The sequence below is a fragment of the Talpa occidentalis genome, unplaced genomic scaffold (assembly GCF_014898055.3).
Source record: "Talpa occidentalis isolate TD23 unplaced genomic scaffold, MPIMG_talOcc4v2.1 talOcc4.10, whole genome shotgun sequence".
Taxonomy (NCBI): domain Eukaryota; kingdom Metazoa; phylum Chordata; class Mammalia; order Eulipotyphla; family Talpidae; genus Talpa; species Talpa occidentalis.
Genome location: NW_023600993.1, coordinates 54,512,271 through 54,537,376, shown reverse-complemented (window position 1 = coordinate 54,537,376; position 25,106 = coordinate 54,512,271). Strand labels below are relative to the sequence as shown.

Sequence of the window (25,106 nt, the reverse complement as noted above, 5' to 3'; positions counted from 1 at the left end):
AAGATAAAAATTATATGATAATATCAGTAGATGCAGCAAAAGCATTTGATAAGATTCAGCACCATTTGTGATAAAATCTCTAAACAATATGGGCATAGAAGGAACCTACTTTATATATTACAAACCAACAGCCCACATAATACTTGCTGGTGAAAAACTGAAAGCTTTCCATGAAAGATTGGGAATGAGACAAGGATGCCTCGTGCAGCCATTTCTGTTAAGCTTACTGGTAAAGGTTTTGGCCAGAATCATGAGACAAAAATGAAATAAAGAGATTCCAAGTTTCAAAAAAAAGTGAAACTATAGTTATTCAAAGATAATATATAAGATATCTAGAAAATCTTAAAGACTCCACCAAAAAGTCATTAGAAACAATAGATGAATACAGCAAAACAGATGATTACAAAATCAAAACACAATTAAAACACAAAAAATCCATAGACTTTATTATACACAAACAACTAACGAGAAACAAAAGAAATCAAGAAAATAACTCCATTTGCAATTGTTTTGAAAATAATCAAATACCTCAGTTCCTCAGTTTACTAAAAATGGAGCTACCATATGACCCGGCAATTCCACTCCTAGGGATCTACCCAAAGGACAAAAAAATATTGATTCAGAAGAACACCTGTACACCTATGTTTATTGCAGTACTATTTACAATAGGTAAAACCTGGAAACAACCCAAATGCCCAAAAATAGATGACTGTATCAAGAAGATGTGGTATATATACACAATGGAATATTATTCAGCAATCAAAAAAGATAAACTCATGCCATTCGCAGCAATGTGGATGGAGCTAGAAGGCATTATGCTCAGCAAAATAAGCCAGAAGGAAAAAGAAAAATATCCGATGGTTTCACTTATAGCAGGAATACAGGGGAGCCACATAAGACATTAGTGTAAAAAAATAACAGTACAAAACACAACAAAGCAAAATCAGATATACCGCAGGGGAGGAGGAGGGAGAGGGATGAGAGGGAGGGAGGGAGGAGCACAGGGGACTATGGTGATGGCACACGGGTAGACTGGTGAAGGAAATTCTATGGTGTCTACACCTGAGCGGGCGGGGAGGAAGCAAATATTGTTTAAAAATGAACAATGATGTAAAAAATTTAAAAAAAAGTAATAATATAAAAAACCACAAAAAGAATCAAATATCTCAGAATTAACCTAAGAAGGTAAAGGACCTATACAATGAGAACTACGACATTATTAAAGTACTTGGTGACATAAGGCTATAGAAGAACATCCCATGCTCATGGATGAGAAGAATCAATATAATCAAAATGACTATTCTGCCTAAAGTGATATATAAATTTAATGCAATCTCCATCAAAATGCCAGCAGTGTTTTTTCAAAGAAATTGCACAAAAATATCAAAATTTATATAGAACCTAAAAGGCCTTGAATGGCAAAAGCAATACTGAGAAAAAAGGAGAGAAACAGAAGTCAAACTTAACTATAAAGCAACAGTTCTAAACCAATATGGTATCAACACACAAATAGATACATGGATCAATGGAATAGAATTGAAAGCTCAGAAATAAATCTATGTGCTTATGAGTACTTAATCTATTATAAAACAGCTACAAGAATACAATGGGGACAGGACAGTCCCATTCTCTTTCATAAATGGTGCTGGGAAAAGTGGAAAGCCACACATAAAATTTAGATCACTCTCACTCCATACACAAAAAATAAATTCCAAATGGATTGAAGATTTAGATACAAGACCTGCAAAATAAAATAGATAATGATAACATAACATTTCATGGCATAGTCCATGAAATCAACAATAGAGATGCTTTTGGAGATTTCACCTCTCTGCTAGGGAAAAAAAAGTAAAAACAAACAATTGGGATGATCTGAGGTTAAAAAATTTTTACACAACCAAAAAAAATAAGATTAAAAAGACTTAATGGGAGAGAATATTCACACATTACATAACTGACAAGTATCCAAGATATACAAAAAAACTCATACAATTCAACAAGAGAAAAATAAACAGCCCAATTAATAAACAGCCCAATTAATAAATGGGCAGCAGATATGAACAGACAATTCACTGGGAGGATATTCACAAGGCCAGTTAACAAACTAGAAAATGGTCATCATGGCTTCTTTTTTTTTTTTAAATTTATTTATTTATACAAGCACTGGGTACAGTCAGAAGCACGGGAGGGTGAGAGAATTCACCAGAGCCAGAGCGGAGAGCAGAACAGGCAGACTGACAAAATACACTGCTGAGGGGAGCAGCAGGTGGCAGGAGAGGTTTGCGCCCATGTGGGACCCCGGCCCGGTGGCCTGGGATGGAACAGGCACTGCAGAGGCTGCGCTCAACAGCTCAACCCAGCGCTCAACAGCTATGCCACCGGGGAGGCCCCATCACCGCTTCTAAGGGAGATGTAGGTTAAAACCACAGTTGGTTCTCACACCCATGGGACTGGTATTGTTAAAAAAAATATTCAACAACAAGTTTTTGAGAGAAGGCAGACAAAGGGGAACCATATTACACTGTTGTTAGGGATGTAAAGTGGTACCTTAAGAAACTAAAAATGGATTTACCTTAAGAAACCAAAGGATTTACCTTAAGAAAATAAAAATGGAAATACTGTATCAGCAACCTCACTCTTGGACATCTATCCAAAGAATATGAAACTATCAACACAATACAATATATCCTTTATAGTGTTTATTGCTATACTATTTACAATAGCTAGGTCCAAGGAAGCTGCCTAAATGTCCATGGATAGATGACTGGATAAAGAAGACATTGTATATCCACACTACAGAATACTATTCATCCATAAGGAAAGATGAAATGCAGCCATGTATAGCAAAATCGAGGGAGCTTGAGGGTATTATGTGTAGTAAAGCAAGTCAAAATATCATTGACAAACTGTGCATTTACATAGCAAATGATAGGATAAGGAAACCACTTAGAAAAACTAGTCGATGTTTATAAACACCACAAGGGCTCTAAAGTTAAGAGGGAATGGAGAGAGGAAGAGACTAAGAGCGAAAAGGGAGGATAAAACAAGAAACTATTCAAAACCAGTGAGATGGGAGAAAACTTTTTGGGGTTTTTGGGAAATAAAAACATTCCCTTTCCTAGGTGAAGAAGTGGATGATTCTGGGACTGGAGAAGGAAATACACATGACAGGCTTGGAGCATCTTGTGGAGCCAGAGAGTAAGGAAGTACTCAAAATAACAAATAGGAAAACAAAACCTAAAAATGTCTAATGTGAAATACATCAATGAGGGTAGGTCAAAGCACAGAAGTCAAGCAAAGGAGCCCCCATTGGCCAAAACTGCATCAATTTCATCAAGAAAATAAAGTCACACTAGATAGCACTGTTAGTAGCACTAGATAGTCACATTAGATAGTAGTTCAAAGTATAAAACAGGCATCTATAGACTCATGATGATATAATGCCTGAAAAAAAAAAGATAAATGGAAAGAAGAAACAAATCTCTCATGCAGAAGAATTTCAAATAATTTATATACCTACCCCAGACTCAAGGAGGGAGAGCATAACTCTCTACTCCTTAGGTGTGGGCTACGAATCAGACATCCCTCTAAAGAGTACAGCATGGATACGGCGGAGAGGGGGAGAGAAGAGTACATTTACAGTGAGAAACCGGATAAACACCACCTCAGGCAGGTGGTCAAGGTGAATATTAGCAGGCATAAATCATGTTGGCCGTCTACATGCTTGACAGGATGGGATGAAAATGGCACTTCACCTCTATGGCTTTTTCCCAACAACCCACACTCCAGAATGACCACAAGTAAAACATGAGACACATCTGAGTATATGGCATCCTCCAAAAGACCTCACCAGTGCTCTTTACAATGCTCAAGGTTACCCCAAACAAGGAAAGTCTGAGAAACTGCCATGGCCAAGAGGGGCTGCAGGAGAGTGATAAGTACATATAATGCCACGTTCTGGGGGTGGGTGGGAGGGGGAGGATCCTGGAGGAAAAGGACATTAGATAAAAACAAACCAAAATAAACTAGACATTCATAATTATGCACCAATATTATTATTCATTGTAACACATATCTCATGTTAGTGTATGATTTTAATAATAGAGGAACCTGGGTGTGTGGAAACTGTACTACTTTCAATTTTCCTAAAAATAAAATGTATTAAAAGGAAAAAGATTCCCTCTTTTTTTAAGGATGTTACTATTAAAAACCTTTATCATCCCCTAAAGGATATGGGAGTGTTTTGAAAATAATTAAATAATGTGTAATTTAATAATATGAGTAAGTATGTTGGCACATGGTGGATACTGTATTCATTCAACAAATATTTATTGAGTCTCCACTTGAAGATCACCTCTGTTCTAGGTGCCAGTGGCACGATTAGTAAGACATGAAGTACACCTGAAGAGGGAAGAGCAAATAAAATACAATTTTCACAAAATGATGACTGGTATTAAAGCTAAATAGGATAAAGGGAGTAGAAATGATGTGAGGTTCTGTTTTCCTAGGGTGGCTGAGGAGAAACCCTGAAAGCACAGGTCTGAGAGAATAAGGGCGCTAGCCACACAAGGATGCTAACAAGACTACAGCACAGGGAAGAAGTAAAAGGTGCTAAAGTAGGGAGGAGTTTAGGGTATCTGAGGAGCGAGTGTGGCTAAAGTGGAGCAAATGAGGTGGAAGGTGGCCAGAGCTAAATGCATTGGGATCAGGCAAGGGCTTGAGGGCCATACTAAGGAGATGTATTTGATTTTTGGTGTGATGGGTAGTCACTCAGTGGAGGGTTTTCACCAACAAAGTGACCCAATCTAGTCTACAAATTTAAGATTATTCCAGCACTTATGTGGGAAATGGACTATAGAGAACACTAGAATGGAAACCAAATATGAGGCCACCACGGGTTCAGATATCAAGGATGGAGCTGAGGTGCTCAGGAGTAACCCCTGAAGTAGAAGAAATGGTGGAATGGGGATATGTTTTGAGTCAAAACCAATAGGTCAGTCTGAATGTGCACACAGAGAGGGGGGCTGGGGGACTCAGGCAATCCACAAGACTCAGCAACAAAATATCACAGCTGATACCCAAGATCTAGGGCCCTTTAGCGTGCTCTGGGGCTACCAGTGAATTATAGAATAACCTCAGACTCAGAATGTTGTTATTGAACATCATCGCTCTTAAGTAGACCTTTATTTAGGTTTGAGTCCTCTGAGAAGACGTCTTCTCAGGATCTGAGAAGGGAACTGCAGGGAATGGTGTCTTTTTTTTTTTTTTTAAAGATTTATTTGTTTATGCATACAAGAACTGGGGTACAGGCCTGAGGTGCAGGGTATGAGAGGATTCACCAGAGACACAGTGGGGAACAGAACAGGCAGACTGAAATACACTGCTGAGGGGATCAGCGGGCAAGACAGGAGAGGTCTGCTGCGCCATGTGTGTAGCTCCTTGGCTGCCTGTGGATTGGACTCCTGCTGCAGAGGCTGCAGATAGCGTCACAATGCTGTGCTTAACCCCTTGCCCCACCAAGGAGGCCTGGAATGGTGTCTCATGATGAGCAATATGCTGAGGAGACTGCCAGGTATAACATGTTTTCTGTACTGTGAACCCCCTGCTCCCCAAAATTCTGGGGCAGCAACTATTTACTGTTCCACAGTGAGCATCTGGCCCAGATAATATGCACAACGAGCATTTGCTGAGTAACTATGGATTAAATGGCAGAGGATCACAACTTGGCTTAGAGATAGCCTAAGTCTCCCTTAGAAACCATATTTTAAGAGAAAATAGCAATATACAGGCCAACACAGAAGAAGAATAGAGTTCAGGAGAGGGTTAAAGCTGAGTAATCAGTAAGAGTTCTAGGCTACAGCCAATAAAAGAGGAACAGAGTGATTTTGCAAAAGACAGCACAAAGGGCTATGCAATAGTCGTTGCGGGGATTTTACAACCAAACTTGATGATCTCATCACAGGTTCACCAAATGCAGAGCTGGGAGAGACCTTAGGAAACTTCTAAATCAATTCACTCCTGTTACAGATGAGGAAATTAAGGTGAAATTAATGTCTTGGGACCAGAACCCAACTCTCTGGACTTCAGATACCAAATTCTTTTTTCATAATGCACTGATTGGCAGTTATATTAAACTTCCTTTTCCATATGTGAACTCAAAGAGAAGTTTTCAGAAGCAAGTTGGACAGTTTTCTAAAGCCTAAAGGCTATTTGCAGATAAAATTCTCCCTTCAGGATTCAGTTCCATGACAAACAAAGCATCTCTCTTGAAAAACTTTTCCTCTTATCACTCAATGAAAATGAAGCAAACCCATTATGGCTTCCTTTTTAATACGACTGCCAGGAAGCTTAGAGCTAAATTTATTATTTTTATCTTTTCTAAAAAATTATGTTTACTGAGGTAACAATGATTTACAACAAGGAATATGTTTCAGATATATAGGTTCACACCTCCACAAATGTATATTTTACAGCAAAATTTAACATTCAATCTTTATAATAATAGTGGCCTCAATTTTTGACAAACAGTACTTATTTCTCCCTCCTCTTTCTATTTTTTCATTTTTTAAAGTATTTCAATGGCTTTATTGTATATGTGTGTTTTACTGTGTCTCAAATTTTCTTTGGAAGTCGGCCAGGTATAAATCACCAATAGATGAAAATAGAAGGGATTTCATTTCTCTTTTGCACTGAAACTGCCACTGACAGTATGGTATCCCTTTTCAGATCCCACCCTTGACCTAAAAAGCTCAGACCTTACCTCCTGGCTTGGTATTTATGTAGAAGGGAGGTCACTACAGGACAGATTGCAAACAAATGAGTAGTTATAAAATTGTAGGGTCTGCCTGCTAACTAGGCAAGTCACTGGAAACTTCTCCAAAATGAAAACAAGATGTGGAAGGAGAGGGCTGTTAGCAGAGCTGACATGGCAGAACTCTGCTTACAGCAGTACCCCGGTGAGGCAGTGCACCGGGCCATGATGGTCAGCAGGTGGTGGCCTGTGTCACGTCCAACTACCTCCTTGTGCTGGCTACGACCACAAGTTTGACCCTCCCAGGCCTGAGAAATGAGATCATGTAGCCTTCATCTCTTTTGGATTCTAGCCATGTAAAGAGATTAAAGCATTTGTTTTTTTGAAAACACAAGGCTTTCTTATCCCTCCCTAAAATGAAATTCCTCCTAGACCACAAAAATTTAACCCAGGCAGGATTAGGAAAGTAATAAAGGAGTCCATGCACAGATCTTCCCTCTTGCTTCCTGACTGCTTCAGAATCTTCTGTTGCCATTTCTGCCCAGGTAGCAAAAAAAAAAAAAAAAAAAAAAAAAAAAATATTAAAAAGTCCAGAAAATGTTAACTTCTCCAGAGGATACTGGACTTTCATGTTTATGCATTTGAGCCTGACACTTGCTGTGGTATTTATTTTTCACTTTCCTGAGTTTTTAAATTTTGTTCTTTATTCCCATGGTGTTGGACATGATTTCCATGATAATCTAAGAGATATGTTCACAAGAAAAATGGCTTCAAGAGGTACTGCTACTCATGGAAATAGTCCTTCCTTAAAACATCCATTTGGATTCTGTTCCCGATCTCTTTCTAGTCAGCCAATTTGTTCAGAGAGACAAGAGGATGCTGCCCCAGTGTTCCCAGCACCTTGAAGAATGAGACAGCTCAAAGAAATCTGTGATGTCACTTTAGCAGAAGCTCAATAAAATTATGAAATGCAGGCAGGGAAATGGAATAACATCAGCGTAGCGGGTAGGCACCCAACCAGGGCCCAGACTGCCAGCATCTTTATAGTTCTTACCACATTTTATCTATGAGTCTTGGACAAATAGCTAAACCTTGGGCAGTGCTTTCCTCATCTGGGATATCAAATTAGTGCTTCTTCATAGAGCAGGCTCTCCAATTTTGTGTGCTTCAGACACAGTGGGAGGGTTTATTAAATCACAGATTACAGACCTCATGTCTATGGTTTCTGATTTTGTGGGGCCGGGTAGGGCCCAAGATTCTGCATTCCTAACAAGATCCCAGGTGATGCAGAGCAGTTGGTTCAAAGGCCACACTTTAAGAACCTTTGTCTTGGGATTATGGTGGGAATGATACAGTTAAAACATAGAAATTAAGTGTCCACTTATGATTATTTTTATGTACTGCTGTCAGCACTGTGCCTGGCAAAAGGTAAGCTGGTTAAACGGTGTTACTGTCTTACAAGACATAGTAAGCACATAGTTGAACCACGATATAATCCAATATAAGAAACTCACTCTATAAGAATAGGAAAATCTATTACATTCCAAACAGAAGAGCCTCATTTTCAAGAATGCATACATTCATAAGATGTTCATAAACGGTTCTAGACACTTATAAGCAATTGTATAGCTCATTGGCAGTTCCACCTAAAACTTCTCAGTACCAACCTGTATTTTTGTCATGAGGCAGAAGAAAAACAAAAGCTGGCACAAGCTGTATATTGTTGAGGTTTCGTTTTTCCTCTTCATTACAGTAAAAGCGCCAAAACAGATTTAGTCATTATGGGCAAAAAGAATTCTTCAATTCATTTTAAGTAATTAAGGAGCCCAGCAGAGGCAGACGTTGCAGTGGCAGTTAGAAACATGAACGGCTTTGAAAAGGCGGCGGAAACAAACCCAATACAAGACACCGGGATTGTTAAGAAGCTCTCCACAACAAAGGAAATGAAGGCAAATCCCTAACCTGCGGGCGCTCCAGCAACCCTAAAAGCCAAAGATAAAAAGCTCTGATGAAAAGCCGAGTCGTGTGAAGCTTTGTGTAGAGAAAGAAAATATCAAACATTATGTCCAAGAACCAGACGCTTTCCAAGTAGGAAGAGGATCCTTTGACCACACTTGAGTCTTAGCACAAGGAACTGGGAACCCCCCTCTCTGTCCTTCCCGTGTCAGTATCACTACTTCCAAGTAGAAAACTTTTTAATAAACTTAGGTCGAGTGCCACTTCTGTTCTGGCGGTTCGATGTTGAGCCTGGGGCAGCCAGTCCTTGATAAACATCTAACTTTTCCGAGATAATCAGATCCAAGTTTTTGGTTAAATTCGCCAATGAAACATGAGAAGTTGATAAAGCATTCTTGCATTGCGAGGGTTTTTGAAAAATTAAACAAATGGCGCATATCCGCAAGAAGCAAAAATACGCCTTGCCGTGACAGTTGAAAAAATGGCACATAGAAACCACTTTCCTCCAGACTTTAAAGAAACGTACGTGCTTATCAGCACTGCGCTTTAGGGGCACCCCACGAGGGTGGCTCTCCATTGCTCGCCAGGTAAGCCATGCAAGCGGGCAGCCCGCGAGTGAAGTTGGAGTCTACCCTCCGCCCCCAAGCCTGCCTTACGCTGAGCACGGAGGACGGGGCGAGACACGGGTCCCCACATGGGATTCTGGGGCTGCCACGACTCACCTCGCCAACTTCTCCAGGCTCGCCGCGCCCCGGCGACCGGCTCGGGGGCGCAGATGCGGTGGCCGAAGCCTCCCGGCACCTCGGCCACCCCCTGGAGGGCGCCGAGGCCGGGCCGGCGCGCGGGGGCCGGTGCCGGGCGGCGCGGCGGGGCGCTCGCGGGGCGCGCTGGCGGCGCCGGGGGCTCCGCTCGGCCGGCGCGCAGGGTCAGCAGCGCCAGCAGCAGCGCGGCCAGCGCGAGCAGGAGCAGCGCCGCCGCCTTGCTGCGGAGCTTCATGCTGTGGCGCGGCGCCGGCGGCGGCCCCGGGGTGGCGCGGCCCCTTTGCGCATCGCCGCGCGCAGAGCGGCGGCCGGCGGCGGCACTGGCAGGGCGAACGCAGCGGCCGCCTCCCCCGTCCGAGCGCGGGGGACTGGGGTCCGGGCGGCCGGCCGTCTGGCAGCAGCCGCGGCGGCGGCGCTGGGAGGGGAAGTGGGAGCCGGGAGGCGCGAGCCCGCGCCTACCGTACTGTGTGGAGTAGGCGCCCGCCCCCCACCCGCCAGCCGCCGGGCGCTAGGGCTCCGGGAAGCGCAGCCTCAAAAGTTCTCCCTCTCTCAGCTCTTCTTCTCCTCACTTCTTTCCCGCTGCCCTCCCCTTGCGGCTCTTCCTCAGTCGCTCATTCATTCACTTACCCTCCTGTTCCATCCACTCTTCATCTGAGCCCTTTATTCTGTGTCTTTCCCTCATCATTTTTATCCGTCTATCTGTGCACTCATGCACCTCTCCTTACATCCAGTCAAGCAGGGTCATCTGACCTCTTGCCCAGTGCAGGGCCGGGCACTTGGTGGATATCTGTTGGATAAAGTCACTTCAGATCCATATAGCCTAAAGACGTTACAGAATGAATTTCGAAGTATGGGTTTGAAACCTGACTCTGTGGCTTACTGGCTTAGTGAGCCTGAACAAGCTGCACAACTTTTCTTTTTTAATTTCCTGTGCATGCAAATAAGGAATGTTAATAATGCACTCCACGGAGGCATTTTGTGGACATTAACTTAAATAATGCATTAAAAGAAACGAGCACAGTGCTTGGCTCACAATAGCTGTCCAGTAAAAGCTGAGATAACTTGTGCAGTAAAATGTCGCTTATACTATATACATAAGTGCAAATGTTATTTTCTTGCTGACATAGCTTTGAGATGGAGTACTATTTTCACGACCCAGTGTAGGAATGGATTCTTCTGAAACTTTGACAGACACAATCACCAAATCAAGATTCTAGAATTCTCCAACTATTTTTCCAGGGCATCTATAGTCACCCATGTGTCCTGAAGCTTTAGGACACATTCCCTTCTTATTCACCATGACCTGTCAGCCAGTATTCTATTAGCTCTCCTTTCATCTGGCCACAGAACAAAGAACTCTAGTTACAACAATGTCCCTGAGTTCCTATAAAGTTCCATGAGTGGACCCTCTTGCCAAACAGGCTGGGAGGAAATGACAGGTGTAAGCTCAAAGTGTGGGCAGCAGAGGTGGCAGGTAAGCCAGCACCAACAATCTGTTGGTTCACAAGGAGGGAGGAGCACCATTCTTCCAGGAAGCACATAAAATTGTAGGAAGGAACTTTGGGGTTGTCACAGTGACCAGCCAGTACTGCCCTATGCTGAACCTCCTACAGTGCTGAGGACACTCCAGCGTCACAAAGTATTATCCTGGGTATCAAATGCCAACATTGGGGGCCCCATCCAGAAGAACTGAGAATAGAGCTAAGTCTTGGTGTTTAGGTCTGAGGTTTAGTTTTTTGGTATATGACCCAGTGAAGGAAATTCCTGAGTTCTGTCCTGCCTTCTCCATCTCCTGTCTTCCTGAAGAAGGAGATGTGCAACACAGATAAAATGATGCAAAGCAAACAAAGCCACACTCGATTAGCAGCTGGGGATTTGGTCCCAAATACCAAAGTAGAACAAAGTACATCTAGGCTTGACCCAACAGAGAACCTTGTTTTCTTAGGCCTGTTGAAGCAAAAGGAAAGGCCCGAATTACCTCCCTCTTGAGCCCAACCCAAGTTTGGGATTTCACTGCTCTGATTGGTGGATACAGGACATTTAATGTGATAGAAAAAGGGTTCCAGATTCCCATATCTTTGCCTTAGCCAACTTCTCACTCAGCTGTCTAATAAACAAAATGCCTGCTTATCTGCTCTTTTCACCCTGGAAATCTATTTCTCTCACTGGAGTTTTGACATCTCTAGATACTCAACTTGTTCAAGCCAGAAATCACTTGGAAATCATCCTTGGTTTCTTTTTGCTCACTTCCTGTATAAATTATCTATTATTGCATGACAAACTACTTCCAAATCTCATGGCATGAGATAAACATATAATCCCACTGTTAGGACAGGCAGAATTCAACTGAGTCCTCTGTTTCATGGGCTTTCACAGGGCCATCAAAGCGTGGGTTTGGGACTGGATCTCATCTGACAACTCCACTGGGCAAGGACCCACTTCAGCGTTCACTCTGTGGTTGTTGGAAGGATCTAGTTTCTTTCAGGTCATTGGAATGAGGATATCTGTTCCTTACAGGCTGTTGGCCTGAGGCTGCACCCATTTCCTTGCCAAGTGCCCTCTGTCTGAGAAAGTATATAACAGGAGCCAAGAGAGATTGCCAGCAAGATGGAAATCACTGTCCTTTATCACCTATTTTCAAAAGTGATAGCCCATCACTTTGCCATGTTCTACTTGTTAGAAGGAAGTAATTAAGTCCAATCCACACCCCAGGGGAGAGGACTAATTACACAAGGGCTTGAATACCAGTAGGCCAGGTATTGGGAGTCATTTTAGAAGACCGCCTCTCTCAGCCCCCAAACCCAGAGAATGAACAAGTTTGTAAAAATACCTCCAAAATTTAAGTGGTACCTGTCTGCTTTTCTCCTGAAATTTTTCAATAACAATTGCTTGACAAGACCAAACCTTCAATTCCTGAAGGATTCATTCCCATTGTACTTTATGTAAATTGTCCCACCATGCTGACTAGTGTGATGTGACTATTTTAGGACTCAGAAAAAACCACAGTAATCTAATTAAACTCTTGCTTCTTTCCATGCCTTTTCCCAATCCTTAAACTAAATGATTTTTTAGGTTTTTTATTCTATTTTTTTCTGATTTGCCTTTAAATTGTTCTACCAAATATAGCATTATGCATATGTATTTATTTTTATTAATTTTTTTTTCTATATACCACTTGGTTGTATTCATTTATTGTTTCCACTAACTTTGTGGTGGAGTCTTTGAGATTGTCCACATGTCATATCAATATCATATTATCTATAAATATGATAGTTTTACTTTATTTCCCGTTTTGGTCTGAGAGCTCTGACAAAAACCTCTAAAACTATGTTAAACAGAAGAGGTGACAATGGACATGCTTTTCTTGTTCCCAATCTTAAATGGAAAGCTTTCAGTTTTTCATCAGCAAGTATAATGTTGGCTGTTGGTTTGTTGCTTGATTATATTGAGGCAGTTTCCCTCTATTCCCATCTTGTTTACACTTTATATCATAAATGGTGCTGAATCTTATCAAATGCTTTTGCTGCATCTGTTGATACTATCATAAGATTTTTATTTTACCTTTGTTTTTATGATTATTACATTGATGTATTTATATATTGTATCACTGAAAAATCCCACTTGATCATGTAGCAAATAATCCTTGTGATATACTATTGAATTTGATTTGCTAGTTTTTTGATGAAGATATTTGGATCAATATTCATCAGGGCTTTAGGTCTGTAATTTTCTTTTCTTGTGTTGTCATTATCTAGTTTCAGTATGGTGGCATTGTAAAATGTTTTAGGGAATGTTGCCTCATCTTATATTAGCAAGATGGATACTAGTTCTTGATTAAAAATTTGATAAAATTTATTTTTAAGACCATCTGGTCCTGGGGTTTTGCTTTATGGAAGTTTTTAAAATTTGTTTCGGTTTCCATGCTTGTGATCAGTTTATTCAACTCTTCTGTTTCTTCCTGGTTTACTCTTAGCAGACTATATTGATGTAGGAATTTGTTTAGATGATTTTTAAAAATATATAAATCCTAATTCTTCCTTAATCACAATTCTTCAATGGTTATTCATGGCTCATTAAACAAGTCTGAACTTATGATGATGTCTAAGTCCAGTATGATCTGACTCTGATTGACCGCAGCCTCGCTGGCCTCCCACCGGGGAATCCACTGTTCTGGCTCACTTGCTTTGGTGCCTTTGCATTTGTGGTTTCTTTTGCCTATTCCATGTTCTGAGATACTTCAAGCTATAACTGTCAATTTAAAGCACCTCACTAGAAAGGTCTTTCCCTGTCACCCTGTTTAAAGAGAAAATGCTCCTCCCATTATTTTGTAGTATTTGCCCATTTTGTTTTCTGCACAACGCTTACTACTAATTATAATTACTGAAAGTAAAGTATACAATTCTGAGGTCTATGCCACAAAGATCAAGATATAAAACATTTTTTTAAAAGATTTATTTATTTATGCATACAAGAGCTGGGGTATAGGCCAAAGATGTGGAGGGTGAGAAGATTCAGCAGAGACAGAGTAGGGAACAGAACAGGCAGATTGACTGAAGTACACTGCTGAGGGGAGCAGCGGGCAAGGCAGGAGAGGTCTCCTGCGCCATGTGGGTTCCTCAGAGTATGGAAATGGTTTGACTGAGAATTCCTAACAGCCCATTTTCACATAGGTTTTTCTGTAGGTAAAAAAAAAAAAAAAAATCTGAAGAGAAACTTTAGGTTAAAATAGCCCAAGCTGGCAGTTTCTTCTAGTTCCAAGAGTAAATTTTCTTTGCGTTAACATATTTTAGTCTTAGGTTTAGTGGTTTGAATAGTGACTCCTTAAAATCCATGTTCATCTGGAACTTTAGAATGTGACCTTATTTGGAAACAGGATCTTTGCAGATATAACTGATACCATGATAAATGGATATCATGACAAATAGCCCTGGATTTAGAGTGGACCTTAAATCCAATGACTGGTGTCCTTATCCTTATGAGAAGTAAAGAACACAGAGAAACACACGTGTGTGAAATAAAGCCTTACAAATATGGAGAGATGGAGGGAAATATTGGAGTCATTGCCCACCAACTAAGGAACATTATGAGCTCTCAGAAGCTGTAACACACAAGGAAGGATTCTCTCTCAACCTTCTCAGAGAGCATTGCTGTGCTGATACCCTGATTTCAGACACCTGGCCTCCTGAACTGTGAGAGTATAAATTTCTGCTGTTGAAGTCACCCAGTTTGAGGCTATTTGTTATGGCAGACCTAAGATATGAATAAATTAGCTTTCAAGAAACGCACAAAGATAAAATTCCAAGGAACTTGATGTCACATCCCAAAACCATAAAGTACACAAGGAAATAAATTATGATAAGTGAAATTCAGCCTGCATAGCAAACTGCAGAGAAAAATCTACCAATACAGGCATTGTACAGCCACATGCAACAGAAGTAATGTATGCACAATATTTTTCTTTAAATAAAAAAACTGTGAATTAGATAGAAGACACTACCAAAAGGGATAGATGTGAGGGAAAAAAAGGTATAACTTCTAAAAATACAAAGTATGTAATGATTAAAATTAGAAACTCAGTTTACGTTTAAGTAGCATGTAAAATCTAACTGAAGAGAAAATTAGAAAAAAATAAGAAAGGTAAGTCTAAGGAAGTTACCGCCAATGTGCTATAAAGAGATAAAAGAAATGTAAAAAAAGTAAGCAGTTAAAAGAAAAGAAGGTAGAGTGATAAGATCCAACAGGCTTCTAATTGGACTTCTAAAAGGAAAGAAGGGGGACTAGAGGAGGCAATGTAAAAAATGAAAATGGCATGGAGTTTTATAAAACTAAAAATGGTACAAATATTACATTGAAAAAGCATATGTGTTGTAAATAATAAATTTAAATAAATCCATACACAAGCATATTTTTTTTAAGGGCAGCAGAACATAAAGGGAAAAAGAGAAAATCTTAGGTACAGAGATAAAAGTCCTTCTGTTAGGGGGAAAAGGATGTCCCAAATAGAAATATGGATATCAAAGATGCTTCTGATGGTAGTTGAAAAGGAAATGAGGATCATTTTAGAGAATGTATATATCACTTAGCAAATATTTACATTTTTATTAATAGAATATTGATAGAAATGTGAATATTAAATGCATAAGGGCTTGCGAGGAACTGAAAAATATGTTATTATAAACTGCAGGAAAAGAAATCTTTGTCACAGTGTTAGAAAATTAGAACTTTCAAAAAACTATAGAACAATAGTTATTAAAAACAATATGGCATTGGGCCTCCCCTGTGGGTTGAACGCTGGGTTGCGGAGCTGGCCGCAGCCTCTACAGAGCCGGTTCCATCCCCGCAAGCCAGGCAAGGGTCCCACATGGTGCGCAGACCTCTCCTGCTGCCCGCTGCTCCCTCAGCAGTGTATTTCATCAGTCTGCCTATTCTGCTCTCCGCTCTGGCTCTGCTGAATTCTCTCACCCTCCCCTGCTTCTGACTGTCCCCCAGTGCTTGTACAAATAAATAAATCTTAAAAAAAAAAAATATGGCATTGGAATAACAATAAAGACTTGATTAATGGAACAGAATTGAGGGTTCAGAAATAAATCCATATATATATGTCAATACTTAATTTATATAGTGGGGAAAAGGAGATTCTCCTTAGTAAATGGTGCTGGAAAAACTGGATAGCCACATGTAAAAGGATGAAGTTAGATCACACTCTAACTTTGTGCACAAAAATAAATCTTAATTGGATTAAAGATTTGCATATAAGACTTATAACAATAAAATATATAGAAGAAAACAGTGACATATTTCATGAGATCAGTGATAAAAATGTTTTTGGAGACTCAACTTCCATGGTAAGGGAAATGAAAGAAAAATAAATAATTTGGATTACCTCAAACTAAAGAAGTTTTTACATAGCAAAAGAAAATATAAGTAGGTTTAAAAGACATCCTACTATATGAGAGAAAATAATCATACATTACATAACTGACCAGGGGTTAATATCTAAGATAAGAGACAAAAACAAAGCCAACACTCATACAATTCAATAATAGAAAAACAAACAACTCAATTAATCAATGAGTCACAAACAGGAAACAATTCTCCTATACTGCTGGTGGAAAATGCAAACTGGTCCAACCACTATGGAAAGCTGTATGGAGTTTCCTCAAACTACTAAAAATGGAGCTTCCATATGACCAAGCAATTCCACTCCCAGGAATCTACTCGAAGGAAACAAAAACATTAATTCAAAAGGGTACCTGGCACCCCTATGCTTATTGTAGCACTATTTACAATAGGCAAGATATAGAAACAACCCAAATGCCTGAAAATAGATGACTGGATCAAGAAGATGTGGCATATATACACAATAGAATACTACTCAGCAATAAAAAAAGATAAACTCATGCCATTTGCAGCAACATGGATGGAGCTGGAAGGGATTATGCACAATGAAATAAGCCAGAAGGAAAAGGAAAAATATTGGATGATTTCACTTATAGGAGGAATATAGGAAAACCAAATAAGGGTCCAGGAAAATGAAAAAATTATAATGAATTAAAAAACACAATTAATCAGAGACACACTGCGGGGGGGGGCAGGGGAGAGATAGGGATCAAAACAGGGGAGGGAATGTGTTCTTACACAAGGGACTATGGTGATGGTGCATTGGTGAAATGGTGATGGGAAATTTGCAGGGACTATTCCTGAAAGGAGAAAGCATGCATTGTACAAAAAGGAAGAACGATGTAAAATAAATAAATACATAGATAAATTAAAAAAGACAAAAAAAATGAGTCACAAATCTGAGCAGAGAATTCACAAAGGAGGAATTCCAGTAGGTCAATAGATATATGGAAAAATTTCTATCACTTTTAACAAGGAAAATGCATGTCAAAACAACAGTGAGATATCATTTCACATCCATGAGAATGACACATATGAAAAAGATCCCCAACAAGTGCTGGAGAGGATGTGGAGTAAAAGAAATCTATCCCACTATTAGTGGGAATGTAAACTGGTATAGCCATTGTTGATTGTGATCTGGATTTACCTTGCAAAACTAAAAAAAAAAAAAAAGTTTCGAAGCAGGGTACAGAAATGCAGGAGCACGAGAGACCTTACCAAGATGGTGACAAATGAGGTTACTTGCTTTCCTCCTAAGGGAAACATCTAACAGTTACCTGCTTGCTTTTCTCCTAAGGGAAACATCTAACAGTTACCTGGAGGGACATTATACCCAGAGAATCCTGTGGCTTGGGGCAAAACTGGAATAGCCCTGGGACATCAGAGACCAGCACACACTACACAGAGGAGACATAAATGTCAGGCTTCATTGAAGAGAAGGTAGGTGCAGGAAACCCCTTGCCCAAGGCAGAGGACACAGATGGCAGGACTACTTGCTCAGCCAGGGTTTCTGGAGGGGAGAGCAAAAGGGTACAATGGCACACACCTTTGACTGAAAGGAAAGTTGGAGAAAGCAGGGTGCTCCACCCAGGTGGGGGTCCCCTGTAAGAACAGACACAGTGCTCTGGGATGCACTCACCTTCTTCACTGGTACTGATCTTATGAAGTTCAAAGGCAGTGTGCAGACTGCAGAGTCTGAGATCTGGCACCCAGAAAGGAGGGATATTTGCAGCAGTGCCACAAATATGAGACATCTCTCCCCACCCCCAGCACATTCCCACCAGTGGCTGGACCACTCTAAACCCCTCCTGCACCCTGCTGACTCATCAACGACAAAAGCAAGTTTCAATGCCTATTAAAGCAGTGAAGTTAAAAAAATAATAATAAAATTAAATAAAACCACAGTACTACCTATAACAGAAGTAAAAGTAGTTCATTTCTCTAAGTTCCTGCTATAGATATTTTAAAAGATAGGGAAATTGAAAGCAGAAAAATGAACAGACAAAATAATATAATAATTGGCATCTTAAGATCTCAGGGTAACATAGTGTCAAAAGGGAGGAATCCCCAGAATCTAATCACAAACATGGAAGAGTGTATTTCTCCATCATATAGAGAGTTCAAATTGCTTTAGAAAAGAAAATCAGAGATAGAAGAAAACACAGAAAAGTGAGACAAAAGACTTATACAAAAAAACTCAGAAAAACTAATCCAAGTTATAAAATAATTTCGGAAAAATGAATGAGTGCAGAAAAAAATTAATAAACTGAGGGAAGAAATTGAAGTTTTACATAAAATAGGGATTTATGATGTAAAAAACTCAATAAATGAGATAAAAATTCCTGGGAAAGCTATGGAAGCAGAACAGACCAAGTGGAGTACCGAATCTTGCCCTTGAAGATAGTAATACACACAGGGCCTGGTGGGAATACAAGGAAAAAATGACATACGAAGGAAAAAAAAAAAGAGAGAAGCATTTCAAGAACTATCTGACTCCATTAGGAAAGGCAACACAAGGATAAAGGGCATTCCAAAATGGAAAGCGTGAGGGAAAAAGAGCTAACTCAAAGAAATAATAGAGGAAAACTTCTTAACTTGGGGAAGGAACTAAATATACAATTCCTCGAAAGAACACCTTGTTATGTAAATGTAATGAGGCCTACACCAAAAACATACTAAGGAGACTACCAAGAGTTCAAGACAAGGAAAGAGTATTGAAAGTAGTGAGGGAAATAAAAGAGATTGCCTATGAAGGGTCTCCATTCAGACTTGTAACATGCACATTAAGGGCAAGGAGAGATTGAAACAACGTATTTAAAATACTAACAAATTTTAAAAACTGCCAGTCAAGAATGCTATATCTTGTAAGATTCTCTTTCAGATATGAGGGAGAAATAAAGGCCTTCACAGACAAACAAAAACTGAAGGAGTTTATGAACACAATAACTCCCCTATAAGAAATGTTGAATAAGGAAATAAATAGAACCAGAAAACTAAAGACAAACAGTAGTTTTAAACAAAAAGACACCCTACTGAATGGGAGAAAATTGTGCATATCATACACCTACAAGATCCTAATATCCAAAATGTATGAAGAACTTATATAATTTAGCAAAAAGAAACCAACCCAATCAAAAAATGGGTTGTATCTTAAATAGATACTTCTTCAAGTAAAGCCTAGTAATGGCCTACAGACACATGAAGAAATGCTCATCATCACTTATAAGAAGGGAAATACAAATCAAAGACACATTGAGATACCAACTCACACTCTTGAGAATGGCCACATCATAGATATCAGACAAGTATTGGTGACTATGTGGAGTAATGGGGGCTCTCACATACTTGTGGGAATGTAGATTCATGCAGCCCATTTTATCCAGTATTTCCACTCCTATCTGAAGAATGCAAAAACTCTGATTTGAAGGAATATATGTTCTCCTACGTTCATTGCATCATTATTTACAATAGCCAAGTTCTGGTAACCACCTAAGTGCCCAATGATGGAAGAGTTGATTAAGAAGATGTGGTATATTTATATAATCAAATACTACTCAGTTATAAAATTGATGAAATTTTGCCATTTGTGGCAACACAAATAGAAATAGAGAGCCTATGATCCGTGAAATATGTCAGAAGGAGAAAGACATATACCAGATCATATCACGCATGTTGAAAATAAACAAAACCGAGAAACAGACAAAATTAAACAAACCCTAGAAATCTGATAGCAGAGTTGAGGTTACCAGAATGGGGGTGCTGGGGAGCAAAGGGGATGGGGCCCAATGGACTATGGTAGAGGATTATGGGTACTTTGGTGGTAACATAAATCTTAATAGATATGGACCTATACCCTTAAGTTATATACAGTGTTGTAAACCAATGTTATCTTAAAAATAAAACACAATTGGGCCTTCCCCGGTGGTGCAGCGGTTGAGCGCTGGGTTGTGAAGTTGCCCGCAGCCTCTGCAGTGCTGGTTCTATCCCTGGCTGCTCCTGGCCACCGGGCGAGGGTCCCACATGGCATGCAGACCTCTCCTGCTGCCCACTGCTCCCCTCAGCAGTGTACTTCGTCACCCTGCCTATTCTACTCTCTGCTCTGGCTCTGGTGAATTCTCTCACCCTCCCGCCCCTCTGACTGTACCCAGTGCTTGTATAAACAAACAAATAAATTTGAAAAAAAAAGTTAAAAAAAATACAATTACCAAACGAAGTAACTGAAAATGGAAATATCATATGATCCAGTAATGCCACTTTCGGGCACCTATTATTCAAGGAACAAGAAACTATCAACTCAAATTATATACTCCAGTGTTTATTGTAGCGTTATTTATAATAGCTAAGACTTTGAAACAACCTAAAGGCCCACTGATAGAGGACTAGATTAAAAAGATGTGTGTATCCACACATTGGGATATTATTCAGTATAAGGAAAGATGTGATGTTGCCACTGACCAAAAAAAAAAAGGAATTTGTGTAATAATGTGACAAAGCAACATATTTATAAAAGATAGTAGACATCAAAACATGAAGTGAGCTTAAAAGCAAGGAGGGAGGCATAGAGGGTCAAAGGGGTATAATAGATGAAAAAAATATACATGAGAAGTTATCACTGAATATTTTCCTGAGATTAAAAACTCTGATCTCATCTTTTACATTTTGTAGTTGCTTTCTAATGCTTAACATCAAAAACTTCTGCCTACACATTGAAGCTGTAAGTTCAATGAGGGAGGGTGTAGGGTAAATGGTTTTTCAGGCTTTTCTGCCTTCCCACCATTAGGATTGCCCTGCCTGATGGGGCACCTGCAGTTGTTACATTGTTGCAAGCTGTCTTATTTACCTCTCTGGGCCCTGGGAGGAGTATTAACCTAGTCACCAAGAGAAGCAGAAGCAAGAGGAGAGGCAGGAGAGAGAAGGGGTGAAAGAAGCCAGAGAAGCCCAGAGTGAAGACTTGCAGGGGGCTTGGAGGCGTGCCTGTCATGTTCCTGGTTGCTGCCATGCATGTAAAACTCAATAAAAGCCTGAGAAAGCCACTGAGGGCTCCAAGACTCTCCTTTACCAGTCTGCGGGATCATAAATAACCTGCTCAGTGGCCATCCTGCCCCTATAGAAGGAGACAGATTTTTAATTATCTTGGGGGAAAAAAAAAAAAACAACTTAGGTGAGTTATGTCTGACAGTTATATGGAAAGCAAGGGTGGTACATGTTGAAGTTGGGTATTTAGCTGAAGTGATTATCAAACAAAATATTGACAGTACAGTTTTATTGCTGCATTTAGTAAAATATGAGAGGGAAGAGATACACTTAGGGAAGAACTGTTCAGCAGAAAAAGAAAGAGTACTTCATGATTTGGGAAATTTTTGGCCTGTCTGGATTGTAAAACATGCAAACATTTCAGAGAGTCATTGTAAGAAAAATGTTCCCTGAAGAGAACATCAGGAAAGTGGCTGGGTAACTTTTTACCAGTACTTGGAAAGGCTTGTCATTCAGAATATTCAATCATGTGGAGGACTCTTTGGAGAGATTAAGCATATAATTCATCAGTCTCCTTGGCCATCTCCGCAGAACCAGGAATAAAGATTAGATGGGCCAATAAACACCCATAGTGAGCCTTTATTTAGCAAGGTGAATCCTCATGACATACATGACATGACATTGGTACACAACCACAAGGTTTGGGGGGAATGGTCTATTACTAAGAACACCATCAGCTGGGACAGAAGGGACAGTAGTGACTAAATGAAAGCAGACTGTTGGATTCCCCAAATTCAACAAGTAGTAAACAGACTGATAAAATCCTTCAGCTGCAAACATGTGTTTTCTTTCAATAAAAAGAAAAGGGTAATCAGAACGCAGCACCATGGCCCCAGAGGGTAGAGTTGAGAGCCAGAGAGGATTTTTTTCAGGCATCGTAACTAATGGAGATTGCACACTTTTGATTTCAAAATAGTTTGTGACTAACAATTCCTTTCTTTTTTTTTTTCTTCTCCCTTTTGGAATGCGAATGTCTATAATTGTTATCCTATTCTTGTTCTATTGAATTTTGAGAGCAGATAACTTGCTTTTGAGTTTCCTACATTCATAGATGGAGAGAAATTTTGCCCAGAAAGGATCCTACCCAGGGTCTCACCCATATACCTTATTTAGGTTACGACTTTTTGTCTTGATAATATTTAGATGAGATTTTGAACTTGAGTTGATGTAACAGGTTGAGAAATTGGGGGAATTTTGGGGTGGAGTGAATGTATTCTCTATGTGGGAATGGTTGTGGATTGAGGGGGGGCACTGAAGGCAGACTGAGTAACAGTCTTCAAACATTTCCAAGTTCTAATCCTTGAAAACTGTGACAGTTCATATAGTAAGAGGAACTTGCAAGTATGATTAAATTTGGAACCATGAAATGTGGAGATTATCTTTGATTATCTGGGTGGACTCTAGATTATCTTTGATTATCTGGGGGCTAGGGAAAGGGAGGAGATCGGGTAAGACACTATGCATGATATAGTAGGAAATCTGCACATGCATATTGTTTATGGCCTGCCTGCCCTGAGTTGATTTTCCAGTCCAAGGACACATCTAGAAGAGTGTGGGAACTAGTGCTGTCAGAGGACCAGACCCAGCACAATGAGACACACTGAGGCCAGGTGTCCAGGAGGGTGATAAGGAGGTCCAGGGGCTGGAGATACAAGCTCCTAAGCAGCAAAGGCCTGCTTAGTGCTGAACTGACTTTGTTCAACTCACTATAAAAAGTCAGTGGGAAACAAAATGTTAAGGTGGTTTCCTCAGGGTGTCTGACCCAGATTGCTAGCTGTTTTGAGTGTCTGATGAAAGCACACCTCAAAGAGTTAATTCCTATCTCTGTTGGCATTTGGTGGTGACAGGTTAAGAAGATCAAAGGAGGAAGTAGGAGAAATGTCAACCAGAAACAAGAAATTGGATTCAAGACGGGTTGTGCGTTAAGGAGTACAGGCAAACCTCAAAAAAGCTAGAAAAGGGAAGGAAATGCATCCCCCTCTAGAGCCTCAAGAAAGAACCAGCCCTCTGACACCTTGACTTCTTGCTCCAGAACTGTAAGAGAATAAGTTTGTGTTGTTTTAAACCAATAATCTGGTGATAATTTGATATAGCAGCAACAGGAAACTAATAAAGAGGACAAAATAGTGTCTATAAGTTATTGCCCTTAAATACTCAGTGAGTGAATAAAATATACTTTATGAAGGAGAAGTTACTTTGTGAAATCAAGGAGTGGGGGCCAAAAAGCAGAAGTAAATTAAGAAAAAAGTAAGAAAATTTGACAAATGTGAAAACAAGAAAAATATTTTGGAGGATATTTATAATGCATGTATGATTAACATCTATAAACAAAAAAGATTGCTGGATATAGTTCAGAGAGAAGTTGAAAGGTTAAGATCCTTGTTTTGTTTGGAAGTAGGAGATAAATAATGATTATGTTTTTCTTACAAACTCTAATGTTAAGAGTTTTTTCTATATGTTTTTAACAGAATCTAAAGCTAAAGTTAAATGTGTATTTGAAAATTTTAGGCAGAGGTGAACACACAGTATTAACTAAAACATTTCTTTAAACTTTTCTGTATGCTTGAAAATTTTCATTATAAAATATTAGGAATGAAAAACCCATGATGAGATGTCTACCAGAAGAGCTACAATTTAAAAGGCTAATACTATTTAGCATTGGCGAGATCATCAAGCAAACAAAATAACTTACCTTTCTAGAAGGAGTGTAAAGAGAAAAAGTGGTAGAATCTACTAAAGATAAACAGATGGATAACCTTTAACCTAGAACTCCCACTCCTGTAAATAATAAATAATAGAAATCATACTAGGTGCAACAAAAGATAGATAAAATTCATGGTGGTTTCACTTATCAGTCAAAAACTGAAAATTGTCCAAATGCTCAGCAAAAGGAGAATTATTGGTGATAATTCATGAAGCTGTACACTGTACAGCTGTATGCTTTTCTAAATTAAAAACAGATTATTGCTTCAAAAATTTCAAGATAATTACTGAGTCAGCGAGCTCACATTAATTTCAAGAGACACAGGATAAAATACCCCAGGTAGGATGAAAAACCTACCTGTTATTTGGGGGAATCTGAGACTAGAGGATCCCTGACCTGCTTTACTCTGGAAACCGGGAGGTGGTGATGCCATCAGAGTTCCCTGGACTCCACAGAGTAAAAAAGGGAAGTGGATGGAGAGCTGAGGTCTGCAGAGAAGATGTGACGTCCTCCTATGGCCCTGAAGTGTCACAAAAGAGGCAAAACTTTCATGCCCTCTCAGGAAGGCACTGAGGTGAGCAACAGATTCCTGTCAGGCTTATCCTGATTATTTACAGGGTCTGGGGCAAGCGAGTAAATGGAGGCCCACCTACTACTGATGCTTAAATACTTAGCAGTTGTAAGCCAAACTAGCCACTGTCAAAAAAAAAAAAATGTGTTCTATGTTCTTGCCAGACAAATATACTTCTGTAACAACTGTGAAGGTCAGTATGAACTTCAAAAATGTCATACTTGTCCATGGAGGTGATGGACAGTCCTCAGTCCTCATTCCAGGCCTTTGGCCCAACTCCTTCACCCTCCACCACTGGCACATCACATGCATAGAAACTCCTGCCCACATGTCAGACTTCGTTCATGCCCCTGTACACAGCTGTTCTTTGGCCACCCTCAGGCCTCAGGAGAAGTACTCCAGATACAATTTACCTTGTGGAGAACTCGA

The 25,106-nt window shown here is 39.9% G+C and overlaps 1 protein-coding gene and 1 long non-coding RNA gene across 2 annotated transcripts in view; one reads left to right on the top strand and one right to left on the bottom strand.

Moving 5' to 3' along the window:
- GXYLT2 (glucoside xylosyltransferase 2) overlaps positions 1 to 9,703 on the bottom strand; it is a 119,440-nt gene extending 109,737 nt beyond the window's left edge. The window contains 2 exon segments of the mRNA XM_037492852.2: positions 9,430 to 9,547; positions 9,550 to 9,703. Of these exon segments, the coding sequence (XP_037348749.2) occupies positions 9,430 to 9,547; positions 9,550 to 9,703 (272 nt within the window).
- Positions 9,704 to 10,819: 1,116 nt separating this feature from the next.
- LOC119231175 (uncharacterized) lies at positions 10,820 to 23,533 on the top strand. Its single transcript, XR_005121885.2, has 3 exons — positions 10,820 to 10,942; positions 17,666 to 17,808; positions 23,250 to 23,533. It is a non-coding gene; the product is annotated as an uncharacterized LOC119231175 (long non-coding RNA).
- Positions 23,534 to 25,106: the final 1,573 nt, after the last annotated feature.